Source organism: Lutjanus erythropterus, chromosome 4, assembly GCF_056507025.1.
Source record: "Lutjanus erythropterus isolate fLutEry1 chromosome 4, fLutEry1.hap2, whole genome shotgun sequence".
In the NCBI taxonomy this organism is placed as follows: domain Eukaryota; kingdom Metazoa; phylum Chordata; class Actinopteri; order Lutjaniformes; family Lutjanidae; genus Lutjanus; species Lutjanus erythropterus.
This window is the reverse complement of record NC_139320.1, coordinates 38435445-38455092: the sequence shown is the minus strand read 5'-3', so window position 1 is coordinate 38455092 and position 19648 is coordinate 38435445. Positions and strand designations below refer to the sequence as shown.

The 19648-nt window shown below is 38.7% G+C and overlaps 1 protein-coding gene across 1 annotated transcript; it reads right to left on the bottom strand.

Annotated features, from left to right (window-relative positions):
- Window positions 1-45: 45 nt before the first annotated feature.
- On the bottom strand, window positions 46-13994 carry tmprss5 (transmembrane serine protease 5). The gene is made up of 13 exons (XM_084716590.1): window positions 13220-13994; window positions 9878-10016; window positions 7633-7713; window positions 6530-6643; window positions 6023-6158; window positions 4558-4671; window positions 4404-4447; window positions 4075-4237; window positions 3738-3922; window positions 1822-1920; window positions 1556-1698; window positions 1258-1410; window positions 46-235 (listed from the first exon to the last, which is right to left on the bottom strand). The coding sequence occupies exons 1-13, from the start codon at window positions 13481-13483 to the stop codon at window positions 227-229; spliced, it is 1644 nt and encodes a 547-aa protein (XP_084572716.1). The 5' UTR covers window positions 13484-13994; the 3' UTR covers window positions 46-226.
- Between the last annotated feature and the right edge of the window lie 5654 nt (window positions 13995-19648).

Here is a 19648-nt window from a genome sequence, read left to right as displayed (position 1 = left end):
CTGCAGCTCAATAATCACACTGGACACAGTTTTATAAGAGGCATAATTTATATTCAATACATGAAAAATATAACGTAAAAATGGATTTTGATGTCTCCAGTCTGTCTTTATGTGTACATGATATAACGGACATTTAAAGTAAAAATATTAACTATGATTTTAAAATGTCTCAAACAGTAATAATCAGTGGCATCCTCTTCTTGGTGTGAGCCACCATGAGCCCTCTTCAGTAGCTCTGCAAGGAGAAACAGACATTATTAGCAATGTAAAAACTGCACTCAATATTCCATTGTGCAGTTTCCATTTCTTTGCTGCCGCTGACGATATGAGAATAATGTCTGTGTGTGAAGTTAATTAGGACTGAAGATATTTCTGTAGTGAAATATTGAAATATTGCCACCCTCCTCTCTATCAGAATTAGAACTCAGACAGACTGTATTAAAATAAGAAATTGTATATTCTATATATCAAACTAATCTAAGAATAATATAACAAAATACATACATATAGGAAGTATATGCTGTACAATATCCAACAACAATACATACACATTTAAAAAACAAAGAAAATATAAGAAGAAATGCACATATCATGCTACAATATATAATAGTGTAAATAATCTTGTATGCAATGCACAGTTGAGTTGCACAAACTCTGCACTTACTTGCAATCTCAAGTAAAGGTAGCAATGCAAACATAATTCATCATAAGTAAGAGTGCAGCATACATAATTTATTTAAGAAGAAGAACAGAGACATTATCAGCAAAACGCAGTATTAAAAGTAAAAGTACTCATGAGGCTGAATATTTCATCTTGGAATGAGACATTTTTTTGGTGTATTTTCTAGACTAAATGAGCTATTATAATATCTTCAGATTAATTGTGATTGAACATAGTTGTTAATTGCAGCCCTGATCTAGTCTAAACCATAATGCATCATATTGTTCAAGCTGATTATACTGGATGTTATGCACCGTATGTATACAGAACAATATATAAATGCAATGCTTTTTATTTTTCATTAGTTAAAATAAATGATCTAAAACTTCTATGCACACAAAAGAGTATTCATCTCAAATTATGTTCGCAAAATTGTTAAGATCCATATTGGTGGGGACTTCTTGTTTGTCAACTCTTTGATTTTCTCCTTCAACTCTTGAAAAGTGGGAGCAAAAACAAAAGAGTTTGTATAGTTTATATTTGAGGGTATTACTTTACACTTCTTATCATTTTTCTATATCTTAAAGTTTGTTTACCTCAATCATTTCGTAGATCCAGCCCAGGAATTCAGCCACTTTGGTGTAAACTCCAGGATGGTTTGGCTCAGCACAACCTGTCCCCCAGCTGACGACCCCCACCAGCCTCCACACATTTTCATCCTGGCACACCAGAGGACCCCCACTGTCCCCCTGGAGAGGTAGACACACACACTGTTCAGCACAGCCTCACTCAGCCTTCATTATGCCAGTGTTTCACTGTAAACAAATCACAGGAGGAGAGAGAATTAATCTTTAAAATGCCTGTGCACGCTACCGTTAAAAACACGTGTCTGACCTGACATGCATCAACTTTTCCCTCTGTGTATCCGGCACAAAGCATCCGTGGCGTGATCTCTCCGTTGTACATGCAGGAGCTGTTGCACTTCTTGGTGCTTATTATGGGAACTGGCGCCTCTTTCAGGGTGTCAGGTGAGTGAACTGAAGGAGAAGACACACATTTAAGGCTTCTCTGTCAGTGCATGTGGCACACTCTATCATCATGTGTGAATTAGACTTGCAGCAGATGTAAATTTGTTTCACAGTAGCGCAGCAGCATCTTACCACCCTCAGGCTGTGTGTATCCCCATCCAGATATCCAGCACTGTGTTCCTCCTGGAAGATCATAATCATACTGAGGCAGGCAGACAGGTCTAATTGTATCTGGTGAAAGGGGAAAAAAAAAGAGTTTGCCTCTTTACACAATAATTCTGACAGGGTAGTTTGCATTAACTCATGTTTTTGCATTTAATTTATTTCATAGTTATTAAAGCTTTTTTTCCATGCTGAGACAAATACACACTCTTTTGTGGTTTTGTCTTGTAATGGGCTCCCTCAAGTTTACCTTGCACTCTGGATATGGTTGAGTTCACAACCCGTTGTTAATTGGGCCCCTTAAGTCTCCCCTTCACTCAAAAATATGTTTTGCTTATTGTTACTTCACTTGTTTGTTTGAACCTCGGTGAGCAGAATGATGTATGTGCAGAGTCTGATGCTAGAAAGATACTGGGTTCACATTCATGCTGAATGAGGGAAAGTCTGAACTTTTTTTGAACTTCTGTAAAGGATTGGGTCTCTAACATGAGGCTGCTGTGGGATTTAGTGTTGTGGTGCATTTATATGTTTGGTATCATTTTTATTAAAAGTGTATGTCGCTGGTCACTATAGTTACAGAAGGAGGGGGTGCTGATACAACACACAATTATGATATTTTGTGTGACAATATTGTATCGATACATGGATGCCGATTATCAATCTTTTATTATATGAATTCTTGATATTTCAAGTTTGAATTAAATTACTATGATAATAAAATCAATTACTTTTTCAGTCCATTAGATAATGCTAGATAGTGTTTTTGTCGGATGAGGTCAGCAAAGGTTATGACCAACAGGACTTTTAAGTTTTTATGTATGTCTTGGTCAGTCTGCCTGCTTGATGATCCTGTTTTGCTGCAATAAAAATTGACTGAAGTGAGATGAACAGACTAAAAGGCTTTATCTTATTAGATAAGACAGACGTTGACAAACTTTTCCTTTGGGGACATAATTTACAGTTGAATGAGGAAATTAATTATCCCAATTTATGTTATAGCAGTAATCATTATAACACAAAGTTTTTAAACTCACAATAATATCTTATTGTGACTTAAGGCTAAAATTTCTAACATTTCTACATTAAAATGTCTAAAAACACTAAACCAGTTTTTCTCAATTTTTTTTACATCACGTATCACCTGAGAAAATATTCGATTCTCCAAGTACACACCTTGTTTCCTATCACTGATTGATGCAGTTGATCTGAAAATAGATCAGTAAACTGTCTGCCTCATTTCAAAGAGGTAGATAAATGTTGTCTACGTTTACTAGGATTTATCCCCATTATGCCCCATGACTGTGGCAGGCTGATATTGAGACAATAATATTACAGAAAGACAAAACATTACATTTACATTTCAGCAATCTTGTAGTTTAAGTATTTTCATTTGAAATTTTGTAGTATTTTGATTGTATGCTGTTTTCAACCATCATCAATTTTGTCATGGTAACAGTGCGTTTCCTACTAGTACCTTGTTGTTATAACTTTCAGGAAAATATGGGATATGTCGATGAAGAACAGACCGTACATGACCTAGCAACTTCCATGATCCCACACTACTTCAGGTGTCATCAGACTATGTTTTTTTGTTATTGATTAAATGTGAAAGAGACACCTTGTTGAAAGACTGGCATATTGTGCATTTAAGTATCATGATAGTATTGTGATAGATTATGGAGACTGGTGATTCTCACCCCTACTGCACATCAGGGAATGATCACTTATTCCTCTTATTTCTTAAAAAAGGAGGAGGATACCTCTTTTGATGAAGGCGTGTTTGCTGAAATGTGTCAGTATAAGAAAATAAAAGATAAACTGAGGCCATAGTAATGATTTTTTTTTTTTGGTTTGCTGCTATCTTGCCAGGAGGCTCCAAGACTGACCTGAGAAATTCAGTGGGGTCCGCAGTTTCATCAGGGCTATATCGCTGTCGTGGCTCCTATGGTTGTAGTTCTTGTTGTAGATGATCTTCTCTACAGCATATCCTGTATGTTCAGCCATTTTAGCCGAGCTGCGGGTGACTATACCGGCGTAGACCACCCAGCTGGACACCTGAGGTAGCCTGTAGCTGACATTTTAGATGAGAAAAGAGACGGCAGGTACTGATGAGTCAGAATCGTCACGTGTCCAGGTGTGGTGCAGCTGTTAATGACTGATATTTCTCCTTTGTGGAGTCTGTGAACCCTGGACCTTTAGTTCTGGTAAGGTCAGCAGTCTTACTTGTGCACACAATGGGCAGCTGTGACGACCCATTGACTGGTGATGATGGAGCCTCCGCAGGTGTGACGGTTGCTGTAGTAGAGGCTGACCTGCCACGGCCACCTGCCCAGCGTGGCCTCACCTCCCCCGATTATCCTGGGCAGCTTCGCTCGCGTCCCACACTCTACACAGAGACCCATTCATCAAACAAGCAGCTGGATTGGTGAGAAAATGCTGCAGCGAGTGGCATAATTCGCAGATATGAAGCTTTTATGAAATAATTATTAAGGAACTACAGGGCGTGATGTTGGGTGCAAAGTCAAACAAAAAGTTAAGTTTAATTTGCTCACCAAAACATTGCAGAGCGATAACCTTCCCTGTGATACAGCTCCCCCTAAATGAAAATAAATTGGGTAACTAATGATGCATAATTAATGTGTTGGTAGCCACAGTTTTCTCTGCATCATTATGAGTATGATGTCCTCCTCAGACAAATTGCCTCACCTGAGTTGCCACATATTTTCCAGACTGCTCTTGTGTTCTGAGGTAATTTGTACGAAGCCATCGGTGTAGTTTGGCCCGATATCAGTGAGATTCACTCCTTTATGCTTGGTGAGTCTGGTGAGAGAACATACAATGTGAAAAAATGGATGGGAGTGACTATTAAAGATAATTCAGACTGATAAAGTGTGAAGCAAAATTGAGGTATTAGCAGATCATAAATAAGATGAGCCTTCAACCTCAGCAAAGCAGGCTAAGATTAAAATATAAGTTAGTGAGAGCTAAAGGGACAGTCCAGATTTTTTGGAGTGGGGTTTTGTGAAGTACTTATTCACAGTCTGTAAATTATCTACTGTAGATGACGGTTGACAAACCCCCAGTATGTAGAGGCAGCAGGAGAACCGGTGTTACAGCTTGTATTAAAGAGGACTTTTCTGAAATCAAGTTAAAAGGTTTTGTAAAGATGAGATCCAAGTGATGCCCAAAGGGTTAAAGGCTATATTTAAATGCTGTATTTGGAACACTTTCATGGCTTTATCTTGCCATCAGACAGCCTTTTCTGATGGGAAGACATATAAATGTTCACATTTAAGAAGCTGAAATCAGAGACTTTTGACTGTTTTTTTTTCTTTCAAAAATAACTCAAATCAATTTATTGTCAAAATAGTTGGCGATTAATTTACTAATCAATTAATAATCTATTAATTGTTGCAAGCTCTACACAATACTGTAAGAAATTGACGATCGGCTGTCACGCTCCTTCTGTCTTCTCCTTTAGCAGGTATAGTTAGGCCAAATGTTGTCCGCAAATAACAGAACCTGTTAACAGACAGCTGTTTGATCCAAGCTGGATTGAGATTTAGTCAGAGACGACAGTCTGACGCTGCTGTACTGTAACATTAAGACTGAACGCCAGCAGCCTCACACTCAAGTTAACGTTATCTATCAGCATTAACTGTCACCAGCATTTCTGAGGTATTTACCACACTGGCAGTGAAGAATCATGTATCTTTATGTTCCTCAAATCTCATTGTGAAAGCCTTTGTTATTAATACAGTTGATTCTAGTTTCTTAGTCGGCATAATTTAAATGACAGACGCTAATTCATATTTGTTGTCAAGAAGAATTGACACTGCTGTCAAAATAAACAATTACTGCTCTCTGGAAGCTCAGACATTCTTACTGCTCTCCTCTTGGGATCCATTTCCTATCCTGGAAGGATTTGTGTGTTTATTTGTTTTACAGCCTGCTACACAGCAGCCTTTCCTCATTTTCTTATCTCGCTCATTGTATGAAACTGCAGTCTTTCTCCCAGAAGGGGGTGTGTGGCCTTGATGACTAGGGGTTGATGAAGTATTGCTGGTCTGATGCTGACTATGGATAAGTAGCCCATACAACCCTACTTCTAAAAATCCGAGCTATCCCTTTAAGGGCTGAGCTGCTGTGTGATTGTGTCAGGAGCGCAGACCTCAGGTAACCCAGCTGTCTGCAGACCAGCGTTCCCAGTGAAGAGTTCCACCTCTCGTAGCACACAGGCAGCCAGGTGGGCAGCTTCCCCAGCTGGATCTCCAGGAGGGAGTTCTCCGGGCTGATTCTGTAAAACACTGAACCTGATTGATTGAAAATCCCTCCAGAGACGAGCTCTCAGTCAACAGTAATGAACAAGCCCCTTCTATGAGTGGAGAATGATTAGGAAAAACACAAGTATGCTAATACAGTCAATACAAACAGATCATTATGTGTGATATCTCCATGTATGTCAATGGGCATCTCTCAAGAGTGAACAAAAGGCAACGAGAAGCAGCTGCAGAATGATAATTTCTTGCTACCGTTCAATTCAAAATCACTTCAGAGGGTGAACCATAACCCAGTATGATGAATCCCACAACAATGTGCAACCACACAGTCCTGCAGTGTTGCTTAATTCATAAATGTCTGCCTCCAACAGACAGCAGAGGGAGGAGGAAACACAGACCTTTCCGGGGGTCAGAGATGGAGATATCCTCTGTCACATTGCAGAAAGGCGTCTCCTTTGTGTCCCCAAGTCCCACTGGACTCTGGGAGTAGGATGGCCTCAGCAGAAGCTTAACTATAAGGAGATAAAGATATAATCAGCCTTTAATTAGCCTGTGAGACAGTCAGCCAAAATGTGCTAATTATTACTAAACATTACCAGATTATCTGAGTTGAATGCCCAGCGGATGTAATGAAATATCTTCATATTTTAGGTGCTGCTGACTGGGGAGAAAAACTTAATAAAATAATACTACTAATTTTTTTTTTTGTTTTGTTTTCCTGTTCCAAAATCTTTGCTCCAAGATTTAAAGGGGCACTCAAGCAATTTAGTGTTGCACTTTCATCAAGTTTGGGGATTTGTGAGAAACAGATTAACAAAATGGTGTATAGTATATGATAAACTGACTTTAAATCCCCAGTATTGATCAAGCTCCTAAAGCACTGGAGCGCACATTTCCCATCCCTTCAAAGGACCGGCGTGTAGGATTTAGTGCAGCTAACAGTGGCTTTGAAACCCGTACAAAAGACAGAAGGTCATATCGAGAGCCAGTGAACCAACAGTATAAAATAAAACGGCTCTTAATTTAATACCATAAATGACAAAGAAAAGTAGCAAATCTTCACATTTAAAAACTGGAAAAAGCAAATGTTTGACAATTTTGCTTGAAAAATGAAAGCGATGAATCAATTCTAAAAATGGTTGGCAAAGAATTTTCTTAAGATTGACTAATTTTTGCAGCTCTGTTGGTGAGGGCGTCAGCTGGAGTGTTTTTCCATCGCTTACTGATGTTTTACAGATCAAACAACTAATGAGTATATCAAGAAAATAACTGACAGATCAATAATGACAATAATTGAAAGTTGGCCCCACATTAAAAAAGTAAACGTTAAAATGCTTATATTTATATCCAGTATTAATTAGGCTCTGCTGTTTGGATCAGCAGTGGCCTGAAAGTGCACAGAAGCTTTAGTGGCTGTAACTCGACAGTTTGCACTTTGGTTTGCAGTTCCTTGTCACTGTGAAGCTAATTTAGCGATTTCTTCCTCAACACAGTGACTCACCCAGAAACCAGACACCTACAGCTAAGCCTCCCAGGAGTCCAACTGCACACACCGCTGCCAGCAGCCGCACCAGTCTGTGAGCTAAAACAACAATTATCGCTGGAGTTAACGCCTTCTGATCCCAGACATGAGCCGAGAATCATTAAATGTTGCATATATATAGTACATTGCCACATAGCACAGAGACAGATGCAGAAATTTACAACAATATTCTATAAATGCACAACAATGAAGAGTTGAAGAGTAAATCAGTAAGAAAGCACTGCTTTACTTCATATCACTGCACATAGTTTGATTCAGCGCTAAGTCTTACTTAGGATTATTCTTTACGTTTAGTAGGGATTGTAAAAATGTATTATGTAATAACTTGACAATATGCTGTACATCTTCACTCCGTTATGTAATAACACCTACCTCTTGTAATATTTTGCCACATTTTATTATGAACAGCCTGAAAACAATATTCCTAATACTGTGCATCATGTATTAACCAACCAAAATTGATTCTTCAAAATTGTTATAACATCGTAACAACATTTACTTCATGAATTCAAGCTTGAATTGTACTGACTCATAGTTAATTTTAATAATATCTTTCTTTGGCCAAAACTACATCAAGTGTCATTGTATTCCATAGCTTAATAACTACCACAGTCTGTATTACAGAATGTGGGGAAATCCATTGCATTATGTAAGTGTTATTATATAATGAAGTGAAAATATATTTTATTTTGTTTAATACACATTTAACGTTTAATAAACATTTTAATATGTTTTTATTACATAATACATTGTTACAGGGATGCACAATAAATATCGGTGCAGATAAACTATGGGCCAGTGTTGTAAAGTTTATGTTATTTATACAGACAGTGAAATTATAGCTGATTAACATAGCAAATAAGGATATCTGATTTGACAAATTCACAAAGTCTAGTTGTGAAGTTTTTTTTATGTACAACCCCAATTCCAAAAAAGTCTAGACATTGTCTAAAACACAAATAAAAACATCTATTCCACTGAAGACAACACAAAGACTCAACAAGGCTCAAAACTCATTCTGAATTTGATGAATGCAACATCTTTCAAAAAAGTTGGGACCAGGGCAACAAAAGACTGGAAAAGATGTGAAATGCTCAAAAAACCCTGTAACAGTATCATGATTGGGAATCCAGAGAAATCTCAGAGTGTGCTGTGGCCTGATGAGCTCACATTTCAGATTGTTTTCAGAAGTCATGGCCATGGTGACATATTGGGGTGTTTTATTTCCCAACGCATCATGAGTAACTACTACTATGAAGGCCCTATTAATGCAGAAATGTACATAAAGGCTTTGGAGCAACATATGTTTCTATCCACATTACATATTTTACAGAGATGTCTCTGTTTATTTCAGTAAGCCAATGCCAAGACACATTCTGCATGTGTTACAACAGTGTGGTTTCTTAGTGAAAGAGTCTGGGTACTAAGCTGGCCCTCCTGCAGTTGAGACCTGTCTCCTATTGCAAATGTGTGAGGCTTTATGAAGTGCAAAATATAACAACCGAAAGCGTTGACTGCTGAGCAACTCGTACATCAAGCAAATCTTCAACATTTAGTGTGCTCAGTTCCCAAATGTTTACTGAGAGTTGTTAAAAGAAAGGGGATATATCTCAGTGGTAAACATGACTTTGTCCCAACTTTTTTGGAACGTGTTGCAGCCATCAAATTCAGAGTGACTGTATATTTATAAAAAAAAAACACTCATCAGTTTGAGCATTAAATATCTTGTCTTTGTACTGTATTCCATAGACTGTATGTCAAAAAGTTTAAAAAAGTTTTTATTTATGTTTTTCACAGCAGCCCAACTTTTTTTGAATTGGGGTTGTAGTTTTGAAAAGTCAGAGTTGTATTTTGATTTTGTTGTAATGGTGGTGTCAGTTGGATTTGGTTCAGTCAGACCTATGGAATATTAAATCATCCATCTTTGCTCACCACATCTGAGCCTTTCTTCCCCTTGGGCGTACATAAGCTGCAAGTTATATGAACTTATTTTTAAATTACTAAAGTGTGAAATTATCTTATCATTATCAACCATGACAAGCAGGTGATTATCAGTTATCAGCATCAGAAGGAAAAAAATCCATATTGTGCATCCCTAACATTTAGAGCAGTGTGTTCAAACAGCTTGTGTCGTTTTTGGCACTCGTGAAGCAAAGCATGATTGCTGCCTGACGTTTGATGCCCATCAGGTGGTGGATCTTACCGTGGGTTGTAGAATGAATGCCTTTTAACCAGCCCTGCGCTCCCTTGGTTGCTGCAACTCCCGCTGCTTTCTCTGAATGGAAAGGATGGCTGACAGCCGCCGGGTTCTCAATCACTGATAATATGTCTCCATCAAGACTCTATAAGAAGTACAGTTATCACATCAGACCTCATTTACAGTCGGGAAGTTTGCTTACTCTCAGCAGCAACTACCTGCTGACCGTCTGCTCCTCAACAACAGTGCACCTGTCAGGCTATCAGGTTTAATTAGTGGAAGTGCAATGCTGGATATTAACCACTGCTTACCAGTCCAGATGTATGGGGTCAGAGCTGTAGGTGTGTACAGATGTGTGTGTCATACACCTTGTCAGTGTGTGAGGTGTAATGAGCAAGCTAAAGTCTTGGCATGTGTGTGTGTCTTGTACAACACATTTAAAATGTGTTATGAAAAGGAAAGACCACACAACTCTTGCTCAACATCACAATTTGTCGCTCACACTGAAGTTTTGGTCACTCGGAACCTTCGTCAGGACTGTTGTAAACGTGACCTTATACAGTTCAAAACACTACACAGAATCTGTTACTCCAGGGGAAATTTCCACAGCTTTCTTGTTTCACCTGTTTCTGTTCATTGCGAGATTATGCTCACGCAGAAAGACGCATCTTTCATTGTTATTTGGAGACTTTTGGTAAGCAGTGGGAACCTGACTCATTCGTAGCTCTTCTGGGAGCGACTAACTCCCCATCTTTTGCTGATAGGTAGAAAAATAACGTGTGCTTAGTTTGGAATGGTAATTGCAGAAAAGTTGATTTTCCAAGTGTGGAAATTACACTGTGAGCACTCATACATTTTGTCAGATGGGAGAAATGGCAAAGACAATACATCTTGAAGAGACTGAGATTCTATAATGACAAAGTGTGTTAGATAAGATCTACGACCCTGTGCTGATTGTTTTGTTGTTGTTTTTTTTTCAGACCAGGGCCTAATGTGATGTAGAAAATGCAAAGCACATTGCTGTCATTTTCTATCTGTAGATACTTTTGTATATTTAGTTTTGTAAGGCTGCTCTGTTGATCATTTCTATAGGATGTGCTTTTTTCGTTTGGGTTTTTTGTTGCCATTTCTTTGTTGTTTATTGTTGTCATATTTTTGCTAAGCACTCATAATAATATATATAATTTTTAAGAGTGGTTCAAACGGTTCATTCAACATTGATCTGATGCTGAGCGAGAGTAGTGTGAATGATTTTCTTTTTTCATTAGACTGAAGTGACATTTTCCTACACACCTGCATCTGAGATAGTTATATGTGCAAAGATAGACCCTTACTCACTCAATAAAAAAATAAAAATATATATATTTATTTAAATTATGAGTACAATGCAATCAATATACTTCATTATGTCACAAGATCGTCATTTCTTCAAAAAATCAAACTCCACGTTTTGACCCTATTTGAGTTGCCTATCCCCAGGTAATATAAAAGTATCACAGGTAATATTGCATCCCCACCCAACAATACAGCCTACATACAGAGAGACACACATACGCACACAACAGAACAGGACACATTTAAGACATTTTGCAGCTCCTCTTAGTCTACATAGCTTTGTAAATTTTGCTCCAGATCTTGTGAAATTGTTTCTCTTTGTTGCCGTCCTTCAACATTGTCCTGTCTGTATTCAAGTAATATGTCATCGATGTTTTCCAGTTTTGAAATGTCAGGGTCAGTTTTGCAATGTAAGCTTTTAAACTAATGATGAAAAAAGAATTTGCCATCCTGTTGGGTATCTTGTTTTTGAAAGAGAAAAACCGTTGGTAAAAAATGCAACTTTACAACTACAGGTTTTTGAAATACTTTCTTTGATATTTTGCAAAGCTTTTCAAATTTTTTCACAGTACCAAACGGCTTGAAGGAGTCACTGGTTGCTGCATTTCAAACATTTATTTGAGTAGATGATATCAAACTTCTTCTGTCTCTACTATTTCATGTTCTTTTCATTACTTTATATCGGATTAAACATACAGAGGTGATTTCATATGTGAGTTGTAAACATTCCTTACATTTATTGTTTGCATCTGCTGTACCAAGATCTTTATTCCATGTATTATAAATATTTTGGCACAGTTCTTAATGTTCTCTTAAAACTAAGGATGTAACAATACCAAAAACTCACTATGATAATTCCACTCTATATTTATTCTCGTATTAAAAAACACAAGGTTTTTCCTTTTGATGTGCAAAAAATTGGCATGAATTTTCTTTTGCAGTGAATATTTGAATGATGTAATTACAAAACAAAAACAATGCTGCAGTCAATATGAATAAAATAACTAACCATGTCATCATGGTAGATATCATGGTTGTCCGCTATGGTGTCAAGACTTTTTTTATTGCAATATGACAGATATTACAATTGCAATATGATTAGAGCTGCAATGATTGCAACATTAAGCACAAACTAGGAAAAAATTCTGATTCCAGTTTCTTAAATATTTCTTTACTTCTGTATGACTGTAACCTGAATATCTTTGGGTTATGAACAAAACGAAACATTTTAGGAAGTCAACTTGGACTTGTAGAAACACTATCAACATTTTTCCCAATTTTCTGACATTTTTAGACCAAACAAATGATCAGATAACTGAGAAAATAATCTAACTGATAATGAAACTAATAGTTAACTGCAGTATCGAACAGGCATTGCGTCTGCATCTTGCATCCTGCCAGAGCACCAGAGCAGTGTAATGCTTTTACTGTCCATAAAAATGCAGTTTCTGTGCTAGGCCATGTTGTCATTTTAATGAATTGTTCAGCCCTAGTTAAATTCCTAGTTAAAGCATATTTTGTGTTCCTGTCCTCAGAAAAGTTTAATCTCTCTGGAGTGTGTGTGTGTGTGTGTGTGTGTTGTTGGGCTTACCCTTTGAGGAGCAGCTGTTTGTATAAGCAACATATTGAGAGTATTACAGTAATTATAATAAAGCTCTCCATAGATTTGAGATGCAGACTTAATATTATACAATTGCAGCACAAAATCCATCTAAATAAATGCCATGCCAGCTGCTACAACACTTGACTGTAGCTAAACATGTAATTTTGGATTTGTAATTAGCACAAGTTGCACTTAAGAAATTCAGTACAGCTATACAGCACAGGTCATAAGATGCACACGAGTTATAAAAAAATAAAACATAAGTAAAAGGGACAGAAACAAGTGTGATACAAGTATGAAGCGAAGAGTACATGTGTAAACAGCAGCTGTTACTGTAAACGTTGAAGCTGACAATATGAGAGAGGTGTTGTGAGACAGATGGAAGTGAATATTTAGTCTCCTGTTCCTACCATGTTTTCCTGGCGTACAGTCCTGAGGAAGAAACAGCGGCGTCGGTGCTCATCTGCAGGCCTGTGCTGGAGGCAGAGAGGTCCGTCCCGCTCACAGTTGATGCACCATTTGCCATTTAACAGAATGCAACTCTGGACTTTCCCTTCACAAAGAGACAATGAGGTCAGCAGCGATGCAGAGAATGAGGCTGTTGTTTGTCCAGGGGGGTCATGGGGCCTGTGGAAGCAAGCTGAACCGGGTCTTTGTAGGTGGGGGCAGAGCATCTCCAGAGATACCTGCTCACCGACTATTGATAGGACACAGGAGGGTTGCTAGGTAACACTTTTTACCTGTGCCAAAAGATTGTCCATTTTCACCCGAGACATGTTATTACCTGACAGTTTGTAGCCTCTGAGAAAAGGTCATTATTGCAGATTGTTGAAAAGTCTCATATCATGTCAATCCCCCATCATTTGGAATCCAGAGCTATCATCTCTCGACACTCAAGAACAAAATGAAGTCTGTTCTGTCGGCGCTGCTGACAGATGAGACTTTCTCCTCTCTCCTGGCTCTTTTAACCAGCTCAGACTGTTTTTTGTCAATGCTGTGTTTTTGTCTTGCAAATATCTCCTTTGCTTTAGAAAAAGTGACTGGAGGGTCTTCAAAAAGGGATCATTAGCTCTAAAAATAGTCTGAATAATTACAGATGAGGAAGGTGTGCTCTTTGAAAATGGTTTGAGGGAGATCAAAGTCTGTCTGCACGTCAATTCTCTGACGATGCATTGAATTTTTATTGAAAAGTAACGACTAATTAGATCCTTGCAGATAAAAAGAAGATTTGATACAAAGGATGTTTATGTATCTCACATATGTGTGGCGTGGGATTAACCACAGTCCAGGTGAAAGCGAGTAACTGCCAGGAGGAAAATTCCTCCTCGTCTCAACTGTCAAGGCCGAATCCAAGAAACGTCTCAGATCTATTTGGCTCATCTAACAGGTGTCGTATGGAATTATTTGGAAATCAAACACAGAGTAATGAGCATTGCAGCAGTGACTTAAATTGCATGTGATTGAGCAACAGCTGAAATTCATATTGCCGGGGTTTGTGAGGTTAATAGTGTTTGACAATATTAGCGTTGCGCTGAATTGTTCTCCTGCAGAGGCAAACAAGAGGAGCAGGGAGAACATTGCTGCTGTTTGCTAATTTTCACAGGGATTTGATGTCTCCCTCTTCTGGTGGAATTTGTTTTCTCAGACAGCCGAGTAAACAGTGATTTACAGAGCTGCCATTCACTGAGATAGAGCCATTTTCATTCAGGGATATGTGTTAAAAAGTTATTTATCCTTCATGCATCCTTGTTTTGCAGGATAATTTTTATACATTAACAGTTTCACAACAGATTTATGTGTTTAAGTATATTTTTGTTGCAGGTAAATGCTGGTTTTAGTCCTTCTTGGTACATAAAATCATTTTTTCTTTCAAGAACAACAACATAGTGGCATAAAAGAACATACAGTTAGAATTATTCGGCAGATTTTATACACATCTATGGGCAAGATAGATAAAAAGCAAGAAAAAAGTATAAAACAAATAAGTAAACACAGACACAGCTACCACTGTTACAGGATTAACATTACCGATCATTCATGATACACTATCATCATCCCTCAGACCCTTTAAATGTCTCAGCACTGGTCACCATGTCTTATCAAACACTCTCCTCCGTCCTGCAATCTTCAATCTAAGCCTTTCCAAATGGAGGCTCTCGCCCAGCTCTCTTAGCCACATCTCAGATGAATACACAGCATCAGACTGACATAATTGCAGTTTTTTAGCCTTTACAGTACCCAGATACACTGCCAGGGTTCAGAGTCACTTCAAGACCACAGGACACTTTTGTGTTTAGTTCTCCAAAATTGTGCTTCATGATTTTAAAATCCAATTATCTGTTCCTCACTGAGGAAGTGGTGTGCATGAATAACCATAATTTTACAGTTTTTCAGCATATTGGGTACACCAAGCTAAAGGTCTCATACAGCAGTTCTGCAAAAGATCCTCTTTTTACAATTCAAATTTTGCATTGATTTTGAACGAGTTGGTACAAGTTAACATATCAAATGACACATTCCATCTGTGACACCACCAATATAAATAATATGGCTATAGAATAAAAGAGAGCAGCTCACAACAAGAGCATGCAGAAACTTGCTAACAGTATCTCTTCTGATTCTTTGCATGTTTTTAAATGGTGAATACAAACTTTTGCACTTCAAAAGGCCCAATTATTTGACACATTCGTCTTTCCTGTTGCTAAATCAAAATCAAAATGGAGCATCCCAAAGATGTAAAGTGAATTTCAGTATGTATTGGCAAAGTTACATTGTATGTAGGGATGAAAAGATTATGAATTTCGTGGTGTTTGCTTCTGTGTATTTAAGGAAGCCTTTTAACACCTTGGCTAGAGACTGTAGATGAAAAATAGCCTAATTGTGGTATTTTTTGTGTTTTATTAAGTTGCACTGTCCTCCCTGATAAACAACAATAAAATTTCCAATGATTGTTATTAGCATTTCAAATTTGATTATCATTAAAACCATGTCTGATTGACATGTTTAGAGAAAATACAGTAAATACTGTCCAGCATTGATCAAAGCAGGCACATTCTGCCAGATGGAGGCGCAGCTTGCGGTGAGGTTTTTACGTGAATGCAAAAACTGACATCGGAAAGGATATGATGCTATTTGAAACTGTTGAAAAGTTTTCTATATAAAACTTGGTGAAATTATCTCAGTGTGTGCATCTGTCTCTTAATAAAGATTTTCTTGGAGACTCTGGCAGCGTCTTACCCAGCAGCCGCTAACTCATATGTCATAAAACTTTCCTCCAAAAGGGCAGAATGAGCAGGTAAATACAGTGTAAGAATGTGCCTACTTTCTGGCATTTCCAACATGAATTACTAGATAAGAATCCCATCATATGTAATCTGGTTGGTGTTCAGTAACACCTGAGTATTATTATTTTATACTCAGTGAATTTACTTTTGGATTTCCTGACATTTGCTGCAGTTGGGCAAGATTTTCAACCATTCCTCCCCTTCCAATGTACATCCCAGGTCTGTCTGCCATATTATTTGCAAGCTATTACAACTATTACTGAGCGGTGAGCAAACCATTAGTCAGTCTGTAAATGACAGAAGCACGAAGGCGCTCCGCCAGCAATTTGAAGACATCCATAATGTTGTTACCATCCACAGTCCTCTCTGTAATACAGTTCCTAATTTGTAGATATTTCCAAAAATGTTCTTTTCCTGCAAGAGTGTATTTCCTTGTCAAATAAAAATGTGATCCAGACAATCCACAACAATGTATAGACTCACTGATGTGTGGTGGTGTCTTTGTCTGCAGAGACTCTGCTTGTATTTTCTTATTTATCACTGAATATCTTTGGGTTTTGGACTGAAAAAACAAGGAAATTTGAAAACTTAAACTGGGATGGACATTTTTTTTTTTTTTTTTTGTGACATTTTATAGATGTTGCAGCCCTACATTAAACATGGCTATTAATTTGAGTCTTCGATGTTAGTTGATAACTGCTGATAAATAAAATACTTTTTACATGGGCAAAAAATAAAAAGTAAAAATCGACTATGGGCAAGTAAGTATATTTCTGACCCACTTACATTGAACCCTTTTAATATTATAAGAAACGACAACCAAACTATCTAGGCCAGTGGCTCTCAAACTGCAGCCCGTTGCACTCTGACAAGGAGGTCTGTGAAAAGTTTAACATTCATTCAGTTAAATCATCATGTTATTAAAACAATACACATTTCTTAAAGGCCTCAATATAGCTGCCATTTATTTTAGATTACACTTTAAACAATCATTACGTATTTATACAAACTATTCCCTTTGCACAAATAAGTTTTGTTATGTCTGTGTTGACATGGTGAAAACATTTTAATACATGAGGGAGTCCCCAGTATATGTTCTGTCTTGTAAGGGATTCTCGGCTAAGGAAAAAAATGAGAAGCTCTGATCTAAGCCACCCAACTCTCCCTAAAGTAAATATGCTTTATCCTAATGAGTAATTGACCAGACTTTGGCTTATGTTTATCTTTTGATCAGAGATTTAATTTCATGAGTGAATCCCTCCAACGTGACCACAACAATAACAGTCATGGGGGGTGTCAGAGACCTCCCAGTGTGGACTAGATTCATTCATTTATTCATGTAGCACAGTCTGAAGCTGCGCTATGAAGAGACTGGCTGCAGCCCAGTTTGGAGCTGGATCTATCTCTATCTATCTATCTCTCTCTGCTCTGAGGGGAAAGCACTCTCCCTGTTTGGTGTAGTGAGATTTGATCAGCTCTGCTCTTATCTCAGCCTCTCTCCACGTCCAAACCGTGAACGTCGGATGTGGTCTCTCAGTCCCCGTTCTGAAATCCCACAGTAGGTTCTAACTGAACAGAAGAGAGGGAAGCTTCTTTCTAAGGTTTGGACAGCGTTTGCTTCAGCAGCTCTTTGCCAAAGTCCAGCCCACCAAGGCATTTAAAACTGATTCACTGATGTGTGGGCTATCAGGAGTGTTGTGCCATTTGATGTTGTTGGCCGTGACCTCTCAGAGATGGCCATTAACGGTTGGCGTGCCCACAGATCCAGATCCATCCTGTTAAAGGCACAGTCCAAATGCAGGGGTTCCCATTTTTTATGCCTCTACACTGGCGACAGCCACAGCCACATTGTGTTTTCAGGTTGTGCATCCATCTCATTCTTGTGAATGCAAAATCTCAAGAATACGCAGATTGAATTTCTTCAAACACAAATGTCCATTTGGACTCAACGATGTACTGATTAGCATTTGGTGGTCAAAGGCCACAGTGATCTCACGTCCATCCCATTTTTGTGAATGTCATATCTCAGGTACACCTCAATGGAATTTCTTCAAATGTGGTACAAAAGTCCACTTGGAGTTAAGGATGAACTGATTACGATTTTAAGGTCAAAGGTCTTGGTCACAGCCACATTTTTGGTAGGGCCGCGATCATACACTTATACCGATCAGGCATGACATTATGACCACTGACCGGTGAAGTGAATAACACTGATTATCTCTTCATCATGGCACTTGTTAGTGGGTGGGATATATTAGGTAGCAAGTGAACATTTTGTCCTCAAAGTTGATGTATTAGAAGCAGGAAAAATGGGCAAGCGTAAGGATTTGAGCGAGTTTGACAAGGGCCAAACTGTGATGGCTAGACGACTGGGTCAGAACATCTCCAAAACTGCAGATCTTGTGGAGTGTTCCTGGTCTGCAGTGGTCAGTATCTATCAAAAGTGGTCTAAAGAAGGAACAGTGGTGAACCGGTGACAGGGTCATGAGCGGCCAAGGCTTACTGATGCACATGGGAAGCGAAGGCTGACCTGTGTGGTCCGATCCAACAGATGAGCTACTGTTGCTCAAATTGCTGAAGAAGTTAATGCTGGTTCTGATAGAAAGATCTCAGAATATACAGTGCATCGCAGTTTGTCGCATATGGGGTTACATAGTTACAGACCAGTCAGGGTGCCCATGCTGACCCCTGTGCACCGCCAAAAGCACCAAACAGTGGACACGTGAGCATCAGAACTGGACCACAGAGCAATGGAAGAAGGTGGCTTGGTCTGATGAATCGCGTTATCTCTTACATCATGTGGATGGCCAGGGGTGTGTGTCGCTTACCTGGGGAACACATGGCACCAGGATGCATTATGGGAAGAAGGCAAGCTGGCGGAGGCAGTGTAATGCTGTGGGCAATGATTTGCTGGGAAACCTTGGGTCCTGCCATCCATGTGGATGTTACTTTGACACACACCACCTACCTAAGCATTGTTGCAGACCATGTTCACCCTTTCATGGAAACAGTATTCCCTGATGGCTGTGGCCTCTTTCAGCAGGAAAATGCACCGTGCCACAAAGCAAAAATGGTTCAAGAATGATTTGAGGAACACCACACCAAGGTTTAGGTGTTGACTGGGCCTCCAAGTTCCCCAGATCTCAATCCATTCGAGCATCAGTGGGATGTGTGGATGTGTGTGCAAACAAGCCTGATCCATGGGGGCCCCACCTCGCAACTCACAGGACTTAAAGGATCTGCTGCTAACATCTTGGTGCCAGATACCACAGCACACCTTCAGGGGTCTAGTGGAGTCCATGCCTCGACGGGTCAGGGCTGTTTTGGCAGCAGAAGGGGGACCAACACAATATTAGACAGGTGGTCATAATGTTATGCCTGATTAATGTTCCAATTCAATACTATCACAATATTTGGGTGCCAATTTAATATATATTGCGACTCAATTCTCAGACCAGGGGAAAAAGTTGACTTATTCACTGCACATCACATATCAGTCAGTCTGTCTGAGTTTTTTTTTCAGCACTATCATTGCTATATTGCATGCAAAAGCTG

Excerpts from the sequence above, each read along its gene's own strand:
- tmprss5 (XM_084716590.1), bottom strand. The coding sequence starts at position 13,483 with ATGCTCTGCCCCCACCTACAAAGACCCGGTTCAGCTTGCTTCCACAGG. Across the intron at positions 10,017-13,219 it reads CTGTACGCCAGGAAAACATG|AGTCTTGATGGAGACATATT; the intron begins GTAGGAACAGGA and ends TACTTCTTATAG. Across the intron at positions 4,672-6,022 it reads AGACAGCTGGGTTACCTGAG|ACTCACCAAGCATAAAGGAG; the intron begins GTCTGCGCTCCT and ends TTCTCTCACCAG.